Source organism: Muscardinus avellanarius, assembly GCF_963383645.1.
Source record: "Muscardinus avellanarius genome assembly, chromosome: 9".
Taxonomy (NCBI): Eukaryota; Metazoa; Chordata; class Mammalia; order Rodentia; family Gliridae; genus Muscardinus; species Muscardinus avellanarius.
In genome coordinates this window covers 82,606,383-82,624,190 of record NC_137795.1, presented here as the reverse complement: position 1 = coordinate 82,624,190, position 17,808 = coordinate 82,606,383, and the positions used below count along the sequence as shown (strand labels likewise).

General features: G+C 47.8%; 1 protein-coding gene across 2 annotated transcripts; it reads left to right on the top strand.

Annotated features, from left to right (window-relative positions):
• Positions 1–15,087: 15,087 nt before the first annotated feature.
• FEZF1 (FEZ family zinc finger 1) lies at positions 15,088–17,435 on the top strand (the record flags this gene model as incomplete). 2 transcript variants are annotated; one of them, XM_080700886.1, is made up of 5 exons in its annotated part: positions 15,154–15,582; positions 15,733–15,954; positions 16,154–16,288; positions 16,533–16,665; positions 17,077–17,435. In XM_080700886.1, 5 exons carry the CDS (start codon positions 15,154–15,156, stop codon positions 17,433–17,435), a joined length of 1,278 nt encoding a protein of 425 aa, XP_080557012.1. The 2 variants fall into 2 exon arrangements, with proteins under 2 accessions (XP_080557013.1, XP_080557012.1); XM_080700887.1 differs by having other exon boundaries at positions 15,088–15,954.
• Between the last annotated feature and the right edge of the window lie 373 nt (positions 17,436–17,808).

Sequence of the window (17,808 nt, the reverse complement as noted above, 5' to 3'; positions counted from 1 at the left end):
AATAAAAAGGGAAAATGGGTACTTGGGAGGTTGAGTCTGGAGGAGCTCAGGTTCAAGGCCAGCCTTCACAATTTAAAGAGATTTTCAAAAGAAAACGGGCTGGAGTGTGGCTGAGGAAGAAAGCCCTCCAGTTGAAACTCAAAGAGAGGATGAGGAAGAGAAGGAAGGAGATAGGGCGGGACCAGCAAGCATGATAAGGTATTTAGTGCTGGACAAGAAAGATATTTTGGGGCCTAGAGGCACTTGCTGCTGGCCCCCTAGGCTGGTCAACCTCTTGGAGGTTCTTTCTAGATTTTTTTTTTTTTTTTTTTTTTTTTTGCAGGTCTGGGGATAGAACCCAGGGGAATTCAACATCTGAGCTACACCCCCTGTCCTATTTTTTATTCATTATTTTGAAACAGGGTCTCGCTACATTGTCAAGGGCCTCACTAAGTGGCTGAGGCTGTCTGCGAACCTTTATCCTCCGGTCTCAGCCTCCCAAATGCTGGGATTACAAGCATGTGCCGCCATACCGGGCTCTTTCTAGATTTTGATGTTCTTTGTTCCTTCCCTTCCACTCTGGGAGATTTCTAAACGTTCCATCCTACCTCCCACTTTTGCTTCTGCAGCAAGGACTTCGCATTTTGCTACAGATCTTAAAGCTGCTCACATTTTTATAAGAACTACCTGTACTAACCTTTGAGCCACAAAAGGGTGTGTGAGGGAAACTTTATTTATAAAGAAACTCCGAAAAAGAGTGAAAAATATTTTTTGGGCTTTTGCCCAGAAATTCTCTTCAATCTAATTGCAAATTACTGGAAATGACTTAATAATTGTTCGTTGGTGTGTATAAAGATTAGGATGAACGCCCACACATCTGTCTATTAAAGGAAGCCAAGTTTTATATGATGTTATTCTTTTTTTAAAAAAAAAGTACTTTTTAAGCAAAAAGGAGTTTAATTGAAAGCCTAACCTAAGTCTTGCAGAGATTTTTTTTTTTTAAGTAAAATCAGTTTAAACTCAAAGGAAATGGCACTACCTTCCTACATGGTTTTGAGAAGGGGCAAAACTGTACATTCTTTGGACAATTTGGTGATTGCTGCAAGAGAAAATAATGCATCCTAACATCCAGCTGGAGTAGATTTGCTAAATAACCCATCTAGAAGAAAAGTTTCTTCAAACACTTGTTGGTGGAAAAAAAAAAATCAATGCCTTTTCGCGGAAAGAAAAAAGCACCGCGTGCAGCTCACTTGTAAACCTGTCTGTCCCCGTTGTAGGCTGTTCTTTAGTGCACGTTATTTTTCCACTTGAATTCCCTTTAGTTCCAGCACATTGTCCCTCGCTTAGAAGAAGGGATTTCCTGGTAGCTTTGTGATAAACGCCCCTGCAAAGTGTCTTGGGGCTCCCGCCATTCCCCCAGGGTGATGGCTCGGCCTGGCGCCGCCCTGTTTCCCCAGGGGGCGGCCAGCAGTGACAGGTCCACGGGTCCTACAGGTGCGCTGGCGTGGGAAAGAGGTCCCAGCCGTCGCTGCTCACAGAGCCCCGAAACCCTCTTTGGCCTCCATAGAGTAAGACTCAGGGCTGAACCCTGCCTGGCACTCGGGGGCGCTGGCCATAGGGAGCCTAACACGCCCCAAGTTTCCTGGACCCAGGAGCTAGACTCCAGCTCTCCTCCCGAACCTTCCTCCCCCACTGGCTCAGCGTTTGGTAGAAGGGGGAAATGAGAGCAAAAGCTCAACCCCCACCCCCATAAAACCACAGAAAATGTACATTTCCCAGTCTGGGTCCTTAAAGGGAGGTGATATAGATCGATGCTCCTGAGAGATGTTCTCGCTGCCAGGCTGGAGGCAGGCTTCTACAAGCAGGGACAGCCGCCTCCCCAGCCTCTGGGCCTCGTTAGCAGCACCCTTGCATCCCCACTGAGTTCCCACTACCGCCAGTATTCAGGGACTCGGTGGCTGCGATCCTCCTTACCCCTGCAAGCCCTGCTGGCAGGACCCCTTGGTGAAGGGCCGCAGCTGATTGGCCTTGGCATTTTTGGGAAGGGGCAAAGAGGAACCGCCATGCAATGCACGGTGGGGAGCTCAGGAAGACACTTTCCCTGGACGACTGTCACTGTCAGCCGAATAAGGGTGCAGAGCTGCCTTAAAGCTGCCCACCTCCCCTGTCCTGCTCTGGATTCCAGAAGTCACAAGGGACAGTTAAGCAGGGACTCTAATCCATTATAGAATATGTGGTTACTTTCAGAACCAAATAGTTCTCTGAGGTGTCATCTTGTATTACAGGAAAAAAGAGAGAAATTTTTGTCTGTCCGGAAATGATGCCCACAATTTAGGAGGCTGATTAGGATTGCAAGTTCAAGGTCAGCCTGAGCCACTTGGCAAGATGTTGTCTCAAAATAAAACATAAATCCTGGTACTGTGGTGCACAGCTGTACACCTAATCTTTGGGAGGTGGAGACAAGAAGACAGCAGGTTCAAGGCCAGCTCATAGAGCCCTTACAGGCAGATGACATCAGTATGACCCTGTGCAAAAATTAAAAGTGGTATGTCAAACTATTTTCTGCTGGTAACTTAGGGAGACCCTGTTTCAAAATAAAATAAATAAAGGGGGCTGGGTGTGTGGCTCAGTGATAGAATGCCCTTGGGTTCAAACCTCAGTACCACATAGATACATTCATAGGATAGGGCTGGAGATGTAGCTGCTATAACTCAGAGGCAGAGCATCCCAGGGTTCAATCCCCAATGCCAGAAAAAGGGATGCACCTAATAAGGGTAGTTGCTATAGGACTAAATGGAATAAGTTGTGGCCATTATTAACCACTTCTTAGTGTAATGATGGATGTCAAAGAAATTGCAGAAACTCCGCCTAGGCCAGCCAACATGCACCACCATTCTCGCTGTAGATTCTTCCGGGTGGGTATTGAAACAATGTCCCTTTAGATCATACTTAGCTTCTTCAGTCAGTTTCCATTCTTATTTCTGGAGTGTCCGAACTGGCTAGAATTGTCTAGGTATTTCCCTAGCTTATACAGACTGTCAGCCCGGTAGGAGGAGAAGAGGAGACTCTAGCCAGTTCTGGTCTTTTGAATGGACCGCATTACTAGTTGCAACTGCTGGAGCTGCAGCTGCTCAGGGAAGCAGATGGAGAGCCCACTTGAGGATGATGGTGGCTAGGGAGTCTGAAATGAGCAAGGATGATCTACAAGTGGACACACTAGAAAAGAGAAATCCCAGGCTTAGTCTGTGGCCACTGCATTAGCTTTCAAGGGGATTTCAGAAGCAAAATGGGGTTCATTAATGTTTTCCAAGCTGTACGGGGGGCCTGAAGCTGCATTCCAGAACAGCAATGTAAGGAAATTCTGATGCTGAACACAGTGACAGAGACTGAGGGCTGCAGCCACCCCAGTGCATCCCAGCGTGGCCCTGGCCATAGAAGGAAAACACAGAAATGACTGCAGTTGCTTAGTGTTACTAAATTGGCAGCACTTCCAGTGTGGAGGTCCAACTCAGGGCAGAGGGCATACCCAAGTTCACCTTCCAGCACATCAGTGGATGGGGGTACTGTGTCCTGGCAGCACTGGAGCATGGCATATGGTAGGCTTGGGGAGGCAGAAGGTGAACACTTATATAAGTGGATAATACTGTGCCCTGCATTTGGCAGAAGCCTGCACTATGTTTTTAACCTGAAGGGTATGCCCCACTCCAGTCTTTCCTTTAAAGTAGCAAACCTACACCTTCGGAATCCCAGACTCAGAGACTCAATAATCGTGTGTTTTCAATCTCCCTCCCCTTGGCAACTTCCCAGTGAGAGTCATTTTATTTATGCACTTATATGTGAATGACAGGGGGAAAATATTACCAAATAAACATGCTAGATATGTCCCCAATCTCCATCCACACTGCGTTTCCCTAGATCAGTGAGACTCACTTATATTATGTGAAAAGTTAATTTTTTGGTCACTCTTCCAGAAGCCTGGCCTGGTTGTGTTTATAGAGCCCGTACACGCAGGTGGCATCAGTGCATTCCTGTGCAAAAATTAAAAGAAGTGTGTCAAGTTATTTTCTGCCCTTAATCAATTCTGGTTTGCCTTTAATCACTGCCCCCCCACCCCCCACCCCCCACCCCGGCCATCCAGGTCGCATTTCTGTTGAGTACCGCTTTAGAAGAAAGAAAACTTGATTAAATGCCGAAGATTGTTCCTTAGGGCGTTCCCTTAACATGCCAAGCAAGCAAAACTAGCTGTATCTTTAGAAGAAGATTTTGGTATAGAGGCAGAAAAAGATTCACTAAAGAGGTCTCAGCGGGCTTGGTGGTGCACGCTTGTAATCCCAGTACTTGGGAGGTTGAGATGGGAGGAACTCGGTTCACCTCCTCACCTACTTGTGAGGCACTCTGCAATTCAGTGAGACCTGTTTCAAAATAAAAAGAACAAAAATATAGGGCTGGGGATGTAGCTCAAAGGTAGAATGCCCCTGCCATTGCTAGTACCACACACACACACACACACACACACACACACACACACACACAAAGAGGTCTCATAGTAAAAGATCAGAACTCAGCAGGGCTGGATCTCAAAAAGTGAAAAGTAAAGTCCGATGTTCTCCCTAATGTGTGGAAGTTGGGAGAAAATGGGACAGAGGAGGGATTCTAGACAAAGAAGGAGAAACTACACACTAGTAAGGTAGGTGACCTGAGGGAGATGGGAGAAGGGGGAGAGGGAAGCACCCCATTGTGCATGATGTAACTGGAGAAGGAGGGAGCAGGGTGGAAATTGGGGAAGGGATAAATGTGTGATGTGTGCAGGTATGCCTCTACTATCTTGTACCCCACTAAGATGTGTGATTACAATGCACCAATAAAAAATTAAAGAGTCTCTTTCAAAAAATAAAATAAAAATAAAATCTACCATTCTGTACCTCATGATGATTGATGTATAATTACGACGCACCAATGATTTTTTTTTTTAAGTGGAAAGTGAAGAAGAAAGGCCAGGTGAAGGGGCAAACCATGGGAGGAAGCAGCTCCTGTGAGGTTCTCCTGGCTGGCTGGTCTGGTGATCTTTTTTTTTTTTTTTCTTTTCTTTTCTTTTTTTTTTTTTTTCTTTCTTTCTTTTTTTTTTTTTTTTTTTTTTTTCTGGTACTGGAGAAGAAAGCCAAGGAATTCCGCCTCTGAGCTACACCCCCAGCCCTATTTTTACTCTTTATTTTGAAACAGGCTCTTACTGAGTTGCAAAGACCCTCACTGCGTAGCTGAGATTGGCCATGAACCTCACTTGGCTTGGTGAGCAATTTCTGAACACACTTCAAAGTTACTGTATTGAAGACGCTCATCCATTGTCTCTCATTCAAACAGTGGAGGTTTGTGTTACACTGTATGATTCGTAGGTATCCTCCTTCGTCAATTTAGAATAGTCCAGGGGAAGTTGATTAACTTTAGAGATGTATAACTGCTTCTTAAGAAATGAAATAGATTTTAATCAAACTGGGATTCTTTGAAAAGCTTTTTGTGTAGGTTGATTCCTGAATCTACAGAAGAATGTGTTTCTAGAGACTTACAGGATGGAGTGTAGGGACACCAGTTCCCCAAGGATAGAAAAAAATTCTTGAGGTTGTGAAAAAAATCATTTAGCAAATGTGATTCTTATGTGTGTTTTAGCATTTATATGTATTTGACAGAAAAAAATATCAATCCTTGAACAGAGGAGTTGCTTTTAAATCCAGTTGTATGAAAATCTCCGGAAAGTTTACAGCTAACTTTTTAAGAAGATAATCATTTTTTTTTTTTAATGTGTGTGATACTGAAGATTGAATCCAGGGGTATTCTATCTCTGAGCTACACCAACAGCCCTATTTTTTATTCTTTATTTTTGAAACAGGGTCTCACTAAGTTGCAGAGCACCTCACTAAGCAGCTGAGGCTGGCCTTTAACCTGTGATTGTCCTGTCTCAGCCTCCCAAGAACGGGGATTAAAAGCCTGGGCCACTGCACCTTGCTGGGTGATCACTTTTCATATATAAAGTAATTTTCTTTTTTTTTTCTTTTTTTGGTGGTACTGGGGGTGGAACCCAGGGGATTTCTATGTTCGGGCTATACTCCCAGACATATTTTATATTTTATTTGGAAACAGGGTCTCACTAAGTTGCTGAGAGCCTCACTAAGTAGCTGAGGCTGGCTTCAAACCTGTGTGAGCCTCCTGTCTCAGCCTCCCAAGCACGGAGATTAAAAGTGTGCACCACCATGCCCGGCTAAAGTAATTTTATTTTAAAATTGCCTTTCAGTCTCCCCAAAATGAAGGGGGCTTTGATTTAGTCCCGTTTTGCAGAAAAGTAATTCAAAGCAAAGAGGAATCATTAATAGTTGATTCAGAACAAGGAGTCCTCTAGCTGTGTGGTCTTCCACCAGCCTGGAGACCTGGGCCAAGAGGCCAGGGCAGGGCAGGAAGCTAGAACCATTTATTTTAGTGCCCCAAATGTCCAGGACAAATTGGTCATATGAGTACTAATGAAGAAGTCCTTATTCTTAACTTAAACAGATAATGGAAGAATCCCACTTTTAAAAGTGAGGATCAGAGAGTTGAAGGAGTCTGGCTGGCTCTAACCCACCCTTTATTTAAGTAGTAGTTGGGCCGAAGTAGTGGCAGACTAGATTGCCTCTGTTTGAAAAAAGTGGGTGATGTCTCATCTTAAAGTTTTCACTTATATGGTTTTTATTTGAAGCCTCTGGAAATTATCTTAAAATAATAACTGCAGGTTATGGATAGAGTAGATGTTGGGGAACATGGCCAATTTTACACTCAGATTTTTCAAAGAAAAGGATAATAGTAAAAGGCAGAAAGCAAAGCAGAGCTTGGTGGCTCACACCTGCAATCCCAGTACTTGGGAGGATGAGGATCAGAAAAAAAAATTTTTTAAGCAGAAGGGAGGGGGGAAAAGCCTGTGCAATCTCCAATGCCCAGTGACCAGAATTCCTGAACCTAAACAGAAAAAGGGGGAAGATTCAATTACCCGCCTATGGTGGTGGTCCTATAGCTTTCCAAATAACTGGGGATGAGAAATGCACTTGGCAAAGGCCCAGTGCACGACCACTTTGGCTAAAATAAGAGGCACTGAGACCTCACAATTCCTGTCTCTGGTATTTATTTCCCTTGCCCAGGGTTTCACAGGGGGTAAGGGGAATCAAAACACCCCAAGTTGGGCTCCAGAACTTGAATATCTGGTGGCATCTAAGCCAATTGGACAGCAAGCAGGTGTATTTGTACCTCTCCAGTTCACTTTTCGATCCTATATTTGGGTTTTCAAGTCAGAGTCCTGCTGACGGCACAGAGCCTCTCTTTCAGTAGTCCTTTACTTATTTAGGGAAATAATAAACCGAGACTTCCTATTGATACTAAAGGGTAACGACTCTGTTTAGAATTAAACGTCGTCAACCCAATGAAAGGGGAAGAGAGCCCGTGGAAAGCCAGGGACCCCAATTACTACTAAGTGTGCCGCCTTTTGTACACAGCATATGTTCTTAATTTTAAAAAAGAATCCTTTCACCATTACTCGGGAATCTAAATCAGCGATATTAATGCCATTTTCTCGTGCTCTTCTTTTTTTTTTTTCTCCTGCTTTTCCTCTTTTTTCAACAGTGGTGTGAAAGTTCAGATACTCTCCGCCGTGAGTAAAAAGCTCTGAAAAACAGCTAATGTGCCAACACCGGGAACATATCCAGGCCTATGGTGCGAAAATGGAATATGTGCTGCTGAATTATTATTTTTTGTCTTTTAGGTTTACAACTACGCCCTTGTATTATGTAAATTTCCGAGAAGCTGTGAATCACAGGGTTAGGTAGAGGAGCCCCCCTCCATCCCGCCTTCCCAGGCAACAGGAGCCGACCCCATGCGATCCTGGAGTGATTCACAGCCTCCCCCTCTCCTCCAGCCTTTTAACCTAGCCTCCACTTCCCTTCCCACCCTCGACCCAAGAGCCTTCGGGGGGTGGAGGCCGCAGCCTCCGCCGTGGAGGCCGGGGGCCGTGACGTCAGCCTGCGGACCGCGAGGTCGCCGCGGGTGGTTGGACCAGGTTCCGCTTTTACCCGCGTCTACGCAGCTGCCGGGCGCTACCTGCCTCGCGTTGTTTCGGGTCCTCTTCCTCTGTGAGTCTAATTTTGAGGACAGACTCAGTGTTAGTGAAATTCAAAGAATTAATCGAACTGCAATAAAGAGGAGATGGCGGGAAGAGAAAATGGATAAACAACTCACAAAATAATTTAAACTAGGAAGGCAATGATTTAACTTGATAGTGGAAACATTAGAAAGGTACCTTAGTGATGGACCAAGCCTCTTTTTTGGGGGGGGGGCAGGGGAGGCTTTTCTTATTGTGGATGTTAAATTGTTCAGACGCGAGAGTAGCTAGGGCCTGGGCTGGCGGCCCCCGGAGGATACCTGCGCGCCCGGGCCTTAGGAAGTCGGCGGGAGGTGGCCCCGGGGTGTGGCGCTCTGGGGGCCACCGTCTGGTTTCCTCTTTGGAGGAGCACCGGGCTTAACCTGCAGAACTCTAGAATCTGCATCTAAGGACAATTTGAAGTGTGGGGGCAAAAGGGTAAGGTAGAAAGAAACAAGCTTTATTAGACTCCAGAAACTAGCTAAGAAATGCTCTCACTTTCCCCGGGGACCCTAGGCGTTACCATTTTTAAACATTAAAAGGTTTGGAAATATTCGCTGGAGCGGAGGTGGGTGGGAAAACCCAGTGCTGGAAGGTTGCTGGAAATCCACTCAGAAGTATTATCCCTCCTTTGAAATTAGCTTAAGAATACGACAAACAAAACTAATAAAAAAAAGATGCTCTTATTCCTCCGAGGCGCCCCAGGCCGCCAGGCCGGTTTTCTTTTACCTGACAACTAGATTAAATGACCCTTCAGTTACACCCCGAGTCGTCAAAGCGAGGCTATTAGTGAATGTTCTGTTCAAAAACTTTTCAAACACGAGCTCTCCGCCATCTGTTACTAGGTCTCTTAAACCGGATCCGGCGCCCCCTCCCGAAACTTTGGAACCTCCCCGCCTTCTCCCAGCCAGAAGGGAGGAAGCCGCCCAAGACTCTCTGGGCTGCAGAGAGGGGGAGGAGGAGCGCGATCACGCCCGGGAGGGGCTGCATGGCCTGCAGAGGGCTGTCGGACTGACCGGCCCAGCTGACCCATATCAAGGGCCGGGCACCAGAAAGCGGGGCCGGAGTTGCCGGGCCAAGCGACCTTAAGGCGCAGGGCTGCAGGCGGGCGGGGAGGTCTGGCTGCTGGTGGCCACTGGAGCTGAGTCTCAGCTCCCCAGATTCCTGGAGCCACCGCCCCAAGCCCCATCCAGGCAGCCGCACGGGGTTCGGTGGCCCTCAGCCTGGCCAACGCCGTTTTAATTATTTGGCTTGCGTCTGCAAGAACCCAGAGGTGGAGAGGCGGAGCAGGGAGAGTTTTCAGCTTCTCTGGTTGACCTCGGGCTTCTGTTAGATGGCTTTGCTTTGGCAACCGAATAGTGAAAGGGACCGGGCGCGTGGGCTCCTCCGCCAGCAGCGGGGATCTAGTTTTCCCGGACGACCGGGGCCCCGGGGGCGCTGAAGACGTCCGTACGAGGATGGAGGCCGAAGGCAGCGGGTCCGCGCGCGCTCCAGGGCCGGAGTGGCTGGCTGCCCACGCGGAGGTAACGATTTATAAATGGCTCTTAGAGACTTCGGGCACAAGCGTTTTGATTTACCTACCTTGCTCTACTATTTCTGTAAGCTTACTCCTGGCTCCGTATTATTATTATTAAGACGTCTAGCATCACATTTTATTTCACGAGATCATTTGAGGAAGCAAGTTTGAAAATAACACCCCAACTGCTTTAAACCTCGTAGAAGAGGGAGTCGCGGTGCGTGTTGAGTATGGTTTTTATTTTGGACCACAAGATGACTTTAAAAAAAAAAAATTGCCTAGGGACCGCTGCAAAATACGAATCGGCCAATCGCACTAGCCAGTTTTTCCCATCGTCGTAGGCGAGTTGCCAGCGTGGTGCCAATAGCAAGTTCTTCTAATAGTTCGCTTTCCAACATCCCATAATCTCCTTGTCAGTTACGAGCAAAACTTTGCTAGTTTTTATTGCTTGCCTTTTAAAGCAGCTCCCAAGAAAAGGTTGGAGAAGAAGTTGGGTTCCTGGTTTATAAACTTCTTTTTCCATTGGGTCGGGGAGGGACTCTTCTCACAGGCCTGTGGGAACCAGTGAGAAAAATCGCAGCGTTAGTTTTGGGGCTGAAACCCAGCAGCCCAAGTGGTCACTGTTTGCAAAGGCCGCCCGCAGCCTCGTCGACAGCTCTCACTTTGGGCTCTTCACCTTCTTTGGCAACTTGATTTAATATGGAAATGTTGTTTTGAGAGGCATAATTTCATTGGGTTTGAACGAAGTCCTAGCAGAAAAGAAATGGTAAGAACAAAGTCTAGAGACAAACGGCCCTCTCACTTCTTCCCCAAAAGAGAGGAGGGCTGTGAGTTCCCATAACGGTAACCTGTGATAAAGTTGTATAAGGCTCTTCACAGGTATTATAAAATTAGCAAGAATTCTTTATTTGCTATCAAACTAAAAGCAAACTGGTGGTCTTAAATTTGAACTTGTTGCCCATATGTTTGTTAGTGTGCTGGGAAGTTAGTCCCCACTGTGTGTTTCATTAACTGTTCAGAAGTCTTCAGAAAAACTCCCTGAACCACGCAGATCCTTCCTATTTGTGTCCTATTCCATCACCCATTCTCCATCACACACCCAAAGAAATGACAATAGACCAATCCGAGATAAAGAATGTAGAGGAATTTAAGAACATGTCTCCTCTTCTAGAAGTAAAATGTTGTCTTACGGCTATCTATTAAACAGGAAAAAGTGTGGATGTTCCTGAGTGCCTTGGAGGGGCATCTTAATAATTATTATGCCTCCTTCTCCCCTCCTTTAGCTCCCAGCAGCTAATAGGAAGCAAAATGAAGGCAGAGGGTTGTTACTGGGGAAGAGGGAGGGGGGTCAGGACCTTTTGACAGGCCTGAAAAACCTTAAAAATAAGACCAGGGGAAAAATAATGCACTGGGCAGAAGATTGGCTGTTACAGTGTTTTTTTTTAATTCACCTTTTATTTTTATAAAAAATCAAGTTTTTGTGACTTATTAAGGAAGAAGAAAAACATAGATTATTTACTAATTTGTGATTCTATTATAGTACTTTTTATTTCAGGTTGCAGTAACATTGACCAGAAACATTTGCTTGATTTGCTTGTTACAGGAAATTTAGTTAAAAAAAAAAAAGGCCTGGGAAAGTCATGCAAGTTCTTGAGTAATATTGAGAACACAGTTTTGAAGCCCTAAACTCAAAGTCAGTTTCCCTTGAAAAAGATAACTTCTAATCATTTTGGAGGAGGAGGAATTTTTAATTATTTTTTCAGAAGGTGTTAATCCATACCTGGTCTCTTTATATCAAGAGACCCTCAGGATATCTCATGCAGGACAAACCAAACATTTAAAATTCAGAGTGCAGCAGGGTTGCAGGTGGATGGGTAGGGCAAATAAATACTACTGTCTTTTCCTGCTTGGGAAGGGGAGGCACTTAATTATCAGCTCTGAGCAACAATAATTTTTTAAAAAGGGAGGATTATAGGATTCTCCAAGAAAATCCAAAGAATCTATAACAGAGTTTCTATTTTGCCATTAACAAGAAAACAAGGTTCTCTCAAGTTCTTTTTAATAAATTAAACAATTTTTAAGTGCTGAACCATTTTAGAAGCATCTAAATATGCCATATAGGTTCTACATTTACTATGACTTCTTCTATTTTCAAGTATTTGAAAATAAAGAATCAAGTAGATGTGACAATAGGTAGAAATGTTTCCTAAAAACATCCTGCATATTAAGGCAGTCCTCACTTTATATAGATAACATCAAAAGTTATCATGTCTTTTAGTTAGGTTTTGAATGAAAAATGTTAACAAATGTTTTAATATCAACACCTGGGTTTGTAAAGCATCTTTCCAGTCTTTAGGGTCAGGAAGATTAGGGCCACCTTAAGGACATAATTGAAGCTTTGCCACAATTGTGTTACTCAAATGACTCTTTCAAACACTTGCCAAATAGGCAAATCCCGAAAAGGCCAGTGAAAAGCAAACCGCTAAAATATTAACTATACAAAACATGCATACTCCATGAGCCAATAATTTTCCTTTTTAATTTAGTGTTGACTGAAGGAGAAATTTACCGAGGTCAAATGAAGGCTCTTTTGCCTTAAGAAGAGGGGAGAAGGAGGAGGGGAAAGGAAAGAGGGAGGGACAGGAGATAAATGTAAAACTGGTGGCTTCAGTCAAGAAGTCAGGTAAGGCTGCCAAGGAGGCTGGTGAGTTGGACAAGTTAGCTGGGTGACGCAAATCTTTCCATAACTGGGCTTTTTTTTTTTTAAACTTCTTTGCTTTTTGCCCCATTTAAAACCAGGCTCTTTGGCAAAGGAGTGAAGTAGGAGATTGTTGTTGTTGTTGTTGTTGTTGTTGTTGTTGTTATTGTTGTTGTTGTTGTTTTCTGTTAGGAATCGGAAGATTGGAAAGGGAACCTGATTCTCCCCCAAAAGGCAGTAATTAAAGTCTTAAGCCGACCCATCTGTCCTGGGACAGGGACAACTACCTCCCCACTGCTTCCTCCAGCGAAGCCCATCCCAGGCCCTTTGTGTGAGCCCTGGAAAGGGAAAACAGGTTCTGTGGCCACAAAAGCAATAGGAAAAAAAATAAAAAGAAAAAAGAATGTCCAGTCTGGTGGAACCTTAAATAGCTGTGACCGGGCCACAGAGGGCCAGAAAAGCCTCCTGGGTTACCTGGCGCATCTTCCTCCCAGATGGCCTGCGCCTGTGTCCTTCTGCCCTTCTCTTCATCTGTCTTCCCAGCCAGAAGTCATCGTAGACCCGAAAAAGGTGCTCCCGGGCGATCTGCTAAGGCAGTTGGGGCATCTGCTAAGGCATCTGGCTTCTTGGCGGTACCCAGCTTCAACTAGGTACCCCCCGCCACTTCTTGAACAAGTGTTTTCTCACACCCATCCCCACATTCCTCTTTGCTGATGAACATCAGCCTGGTTCCCAGTTCAATCTTTCATCGTTTTCACCCCTCTGTGTTCCCGGGCTACACTTACTCTTATCCAACGCTAGAGTGGGGATGAGGGTCCTGGGTCCCTGGCCGGGTTAGTGCCTGGAAGCAGGTATGGAGGATGCTTTGGGGGGTAATCTCCTTCTTTCTGAGGTTCAGCTTCCCATCTTTGGGTGAAATTGGTCAAAGGCCCAACAGCACCAGGGTTTCTAGTCCTCCTTGATCCAGCCTCCCACTGCCAATCCTTTCCAGGGCTCTCACGGAAGACCCTTGGCCAGATTCCTGGCAGCCATTCCAGACTTGCCCATCCGGGGTTAACTCACCAAACAGACGGCACCCAGGGGTGCTGCGGGAAGCTACTTACCTCAGCTTCGCCTGCCCGGTGCTCATAACCCGGTTCTCCCTCGGCTTCCTGGTGCCCTTCACACCCGCGGCACCTCCAGCTGCCCGCAGCCCCGGGTGCGCGCCTAACCCTTGGGCCGAGCTCCGCGCGGTCTCAGGCTCGCCGCGCTCCGCCCTCCCGGGAAGCTGCGCGCAGCTGCTCTCTGGGCACCCAGGCCTGAGCAGCGGGAATCCGCACTGTCGGAATCTCAGCCACCGACATCTTCCCGGAACCCTCCAAAAGCTTGATCGCTCGGCCACAGGAATTTGGGCCCCTGACCCACACCCGGTGGGCTCGGGGCTTGGGGGCGTCGCTGGAGCACCGTCTCCACCCGGTCTTTGGGAGGCTCAGGTGTGGCGCCGGCAGTTCGCCCAGCTCGCCGCACCGCGGAGCTAGGACACCCGACTGTCGCCTGCTCTGCTTTGGGGAGACTCGCAGACACTCGCCGCCTGGGTGGAGAGTCAATACGTTCTAATTCCCTTCTCCTCTCGCCGTTCAGGATTTTAAATGCTCTATGTTGGAGCGAGCTCTAGCTGAGCGCAGGTTCTTTACAGAAATGCTCTTTCCGGGTTCCCAGTAGGAACTCCTGGAAACGTGCGCTCGCGTGTATGTGTGTGTATCCGGGGTGGGGTCCGATCCAAGTCAAGGTCTCCTGCGGTGTGGCGCCCGCTTATTCCTTTCAATTCTTTAACTTTGTGAAGGGGGGTGCGCCTGTCCCTATTGCCAAGGGCATCGCCTTTGCAAAACCACAAACACATAACAAGCCTCCCAAGGCCTTTAATTCTCAGGGGCCTATCGGGAGGCCAGTTACCTGCTGGCGTCTTCCAGACGGTCCAGACTCGGTTCGGGCTGCGGAAACTCTGGGATGCCGGGAGCGCGCAGCCCGGGGCCCTGGAGGAAGAAAGCAGCAGCCCGGCCCGGATCCCGGCCCAGAGGAACCGAGTGAAGAAACCTCGGACTTTGCCACCAGAGGCTTCCTGGCCAAGGCTTTCTAGAGCCTGGAGTTTGATAAATATAGCCTGGCATTTGCCCCTGAATTAGACTCTTTCCTTATTTAGCCCTTGTACAATGATTTTAGATGATGTCACTTAGAGCTAAACGAGGAAATTGATCTCAGATTTGCTTGGCCGCCAAAGCCTGGTAAAGCAGATCGAGAATTAAAAAGACGGAGGGAGCGAGGGGGAGGGGGCGGCTGGAGGGTGGCAAACTGCGCGGGCGAGTGCGTGCGCCGACCGGAGGGCGCGGCGCGCAGCCGAGAGCGCCCCCGCCTCTTCTGGGCGGGGGAAACCTCACTCGCCAATGAAAAGTAGTCGCTGACTGCAGAGGAAAAAAAAAAAAAAGTTTTCCTGTTGACTGTTGGAAGCGAATTGAGCAATTATCTAGTTTACCTTCTCCTCTTGGAAGTTAACGATTGGCGAGATCTTGGCTGCGTTATTGACACAACACTTTCTATTGATAGAAATAAGTAGTGATTGTCCCCGAGTCATTGGTGCGCCAAGAACTCGGCGATGGGCTGGCAGGTGTCCATTGGGCTGGGCAGGCAGGTTCGGCTGGTGATGCTGGGGAGGAGGAGGAGGAGGCTGCTGGTCGCGATGGTGCCCGTCCTCCTCTCCGCAGGTCTGTGACAAGCAGGGAACGAGGCGACGACCGCGCAGCCCAGCCCCGGCCGAGGGACGCTGGCGACTCAGACATGGACAGTAGCTACCACAACGCGACCACCAAAATGTTAGCGACGGCTCCGGCCCGGGGCAACGTGATGAGCACGTCCAAACCCTTGGCTTTCTCCATCGAAAGAATTATGGCGCGCACCCCCGAGCCCAAGGCCCTGCCCGTCCCTCACTTCCTGCAGGGAGCAGTGCCCAAGGGGGACCCCAAGCACTCTCTGCATCTCAACTCGTCGATACCCTGTATGATTCCCTTCGTGCCCGTGGCGTACGACACGGTCTCCAAGGCGGGAGTGGCCGGCTCGGAGCCGCGCAAGGCGAGCCTGGAGGCCCCGGCGGCGCCCGCGGCGGCGCCCTCCGCGCCCGCCTTCAGCTGCAGCGACCTGCTCAACTGCGCGCTGAGTCTCAAGGGCGACCTGGCCCGCGACGCGCTGCCGCTGCAGCAGTACAAGCTGGTAAGGCCGCGCGTGGTCAACCACTCTTCCTTCCACGCCATGGGCGCCCTGTGCTACCTGAACCGAGGTGACGGCCCGTGCCACCCGACCGCCGGCGTGAACATCCACCCGGTGGCCTCCTACTTTCTCAGTTCCCCTTTGCACCCGCAGCCAAAAACATATTTAGCCGAAAGGAATAAACTGGTGGTGCCGGCGGTGGAGAAGTACCCTTCCGGAGTAGCTTTCAAGGACCTGTCCCAGGCTCAGCTGCAACATTACATGAAAGAAAGCGCCCAGCTTCTGTCCGAAAAAATTGCGTTCAAAACCTCGGACTTCAGCCGAGGCTCTCCTAATGCCAAACCCAAAGTTTTCACTTGCGAAGTGTGCGGGAAGGTGAGTGCTGCTCGGATAGGGGGTCGCCCTTCCTCCTTTCCTTCTCTGTCTCTTTCTTCCTTCCTCCTTCCTATTATTTTTGGGGATAATAATCTGTATAGATTTGTTATACTTTCTCCCGTCTTTCTGTCCCGTTTCAAAGTGCTCAATTTCCGTGGGCTGGTGTATCTGACCTGCTCTCCGTGTGTTTAATTTTAAGGTCTTTAACGCGCACTATAACTTAACCCGTCACATGCCGGTGCACACAGGAGCCAGACCCTTCGTTTGCAAAGTGTGTGGAAAGGGTTTCCGCCAAGCCAGCACCCTGTGCAGGCACAAGATCATTCACACGCAGGTGGGTTCATCTGTCTCACTTTCGCCGGGTATACTTGGAACCCTACAGAAAAATGGCCGTGAAAGCCTAACTCTGCAGCATAAGATTTGTTTAAATGTTCTAACGGCTAACGGGGCTTGGGGAGAGGCTGTGTATCCTTTGCCTTTGTTCTGCCTAAAAGCCTTAGAGTGTTCTGCTTGACGAACTGAACTCCACATAATACCAAAATACCTTAAGTCCTTTGCTGTTTTCTTCCCCTGCTTAGGAAAAACCTCATAAATGCAACCAGTGTGGCAAAGCATTTAATAGAAGTTCCACTTTAAACACGCATACTCGAATACACGCAGGCTACAAACCATTTGTGTGTGAATTCTGTGGCAAAGGATTTCATCAAAAAGGTATGGAATCCAGAAGAGGTCTCTTACCGCGGTCTGAACGGAAGGCATACTTAATCCTTTGGGGACGTTGAAAAAAAACGTGTTTTTTTTTTTTTTTTTAAGTGGTGCCGACCTAACACCCTACCCCTAAGCCCGGTCAGTGATATATATATTTAAAAAAAAAAAGGAATGTTTCATATACCAAGGGGATAATTGTACCCGCCGGTTCTCATTTTATATAAATGAATTAATAAGTATCAAAATGTAGAGACATCGCTGTTGGTGTTTAAAATAAACTTAGCATATGGAGTTCCCTGCCCAGACGGCCAGAGCTGGGGGTAGCTCTTTCAAAGACGTCGTTCCCTTCTTTGCGTATTCCTCCTTTTTCCCCCCCAGCTCCTTTTAGAATCACATCTCTGTCATTTGTTTCAGGGAATTACAAAAACCACAAGTTGACCCACAGCGGGGAGAAGCAGTTCAAGTGCAATATCTGCAACAAGGCTTTCCACCAGGTCTACAACCTCACCTTCCACATGCACACCCACAACGACAAGAAGCCTTTCACCTGCCCCACGTGCGGCAAGGGCTTCTGCAGGAACTTTGACCTCAAGAAGCACGTCCGCAAGCTGCACGACAGCAGCCTGGGGCTGACCCGCACGCCAGCCGGGGAGCCCGGCAGCGACCCGCCGCCCCCGCTACAACAGCAGCTCCCCGCCAGTTTGCAGCCCCTGCAGCGTCCGCTGCCGCCCCCCGGGCCTCTGCAGCCCGGGCTTCACCAGGACCACCAGTGATCCAGGCCAAGGTTCCTTCCATCCCTAGCCAGGGACCCCCAGGGCAGAGGAAGTGGCTGACTAGAGCTCAGCCTCCGGGGGCCAAGCTCACTGCAGACCCCGGGCATGTTGGGTCCTACATTTTAGGGCGCACCGGAAGCCTCTGTATTCCTCGGCCTTTCGCCTCTTGCATGCACCTGCTAAATGGTTTTGTGTATTATATTCTATATAGGCACTAACAATGATGAGAAATTTGGAGGGTTTTGTTTTATGATCTTATTATTCGAAAAGACTTTTCATCTCGGGTGGAGAGATGGTGTTTGTTTTGTTTTTAAACAAAGTTCTGCTGTATTTATTGAGACCTGTATTATTCTACCCGGGAATGCTGCACCGT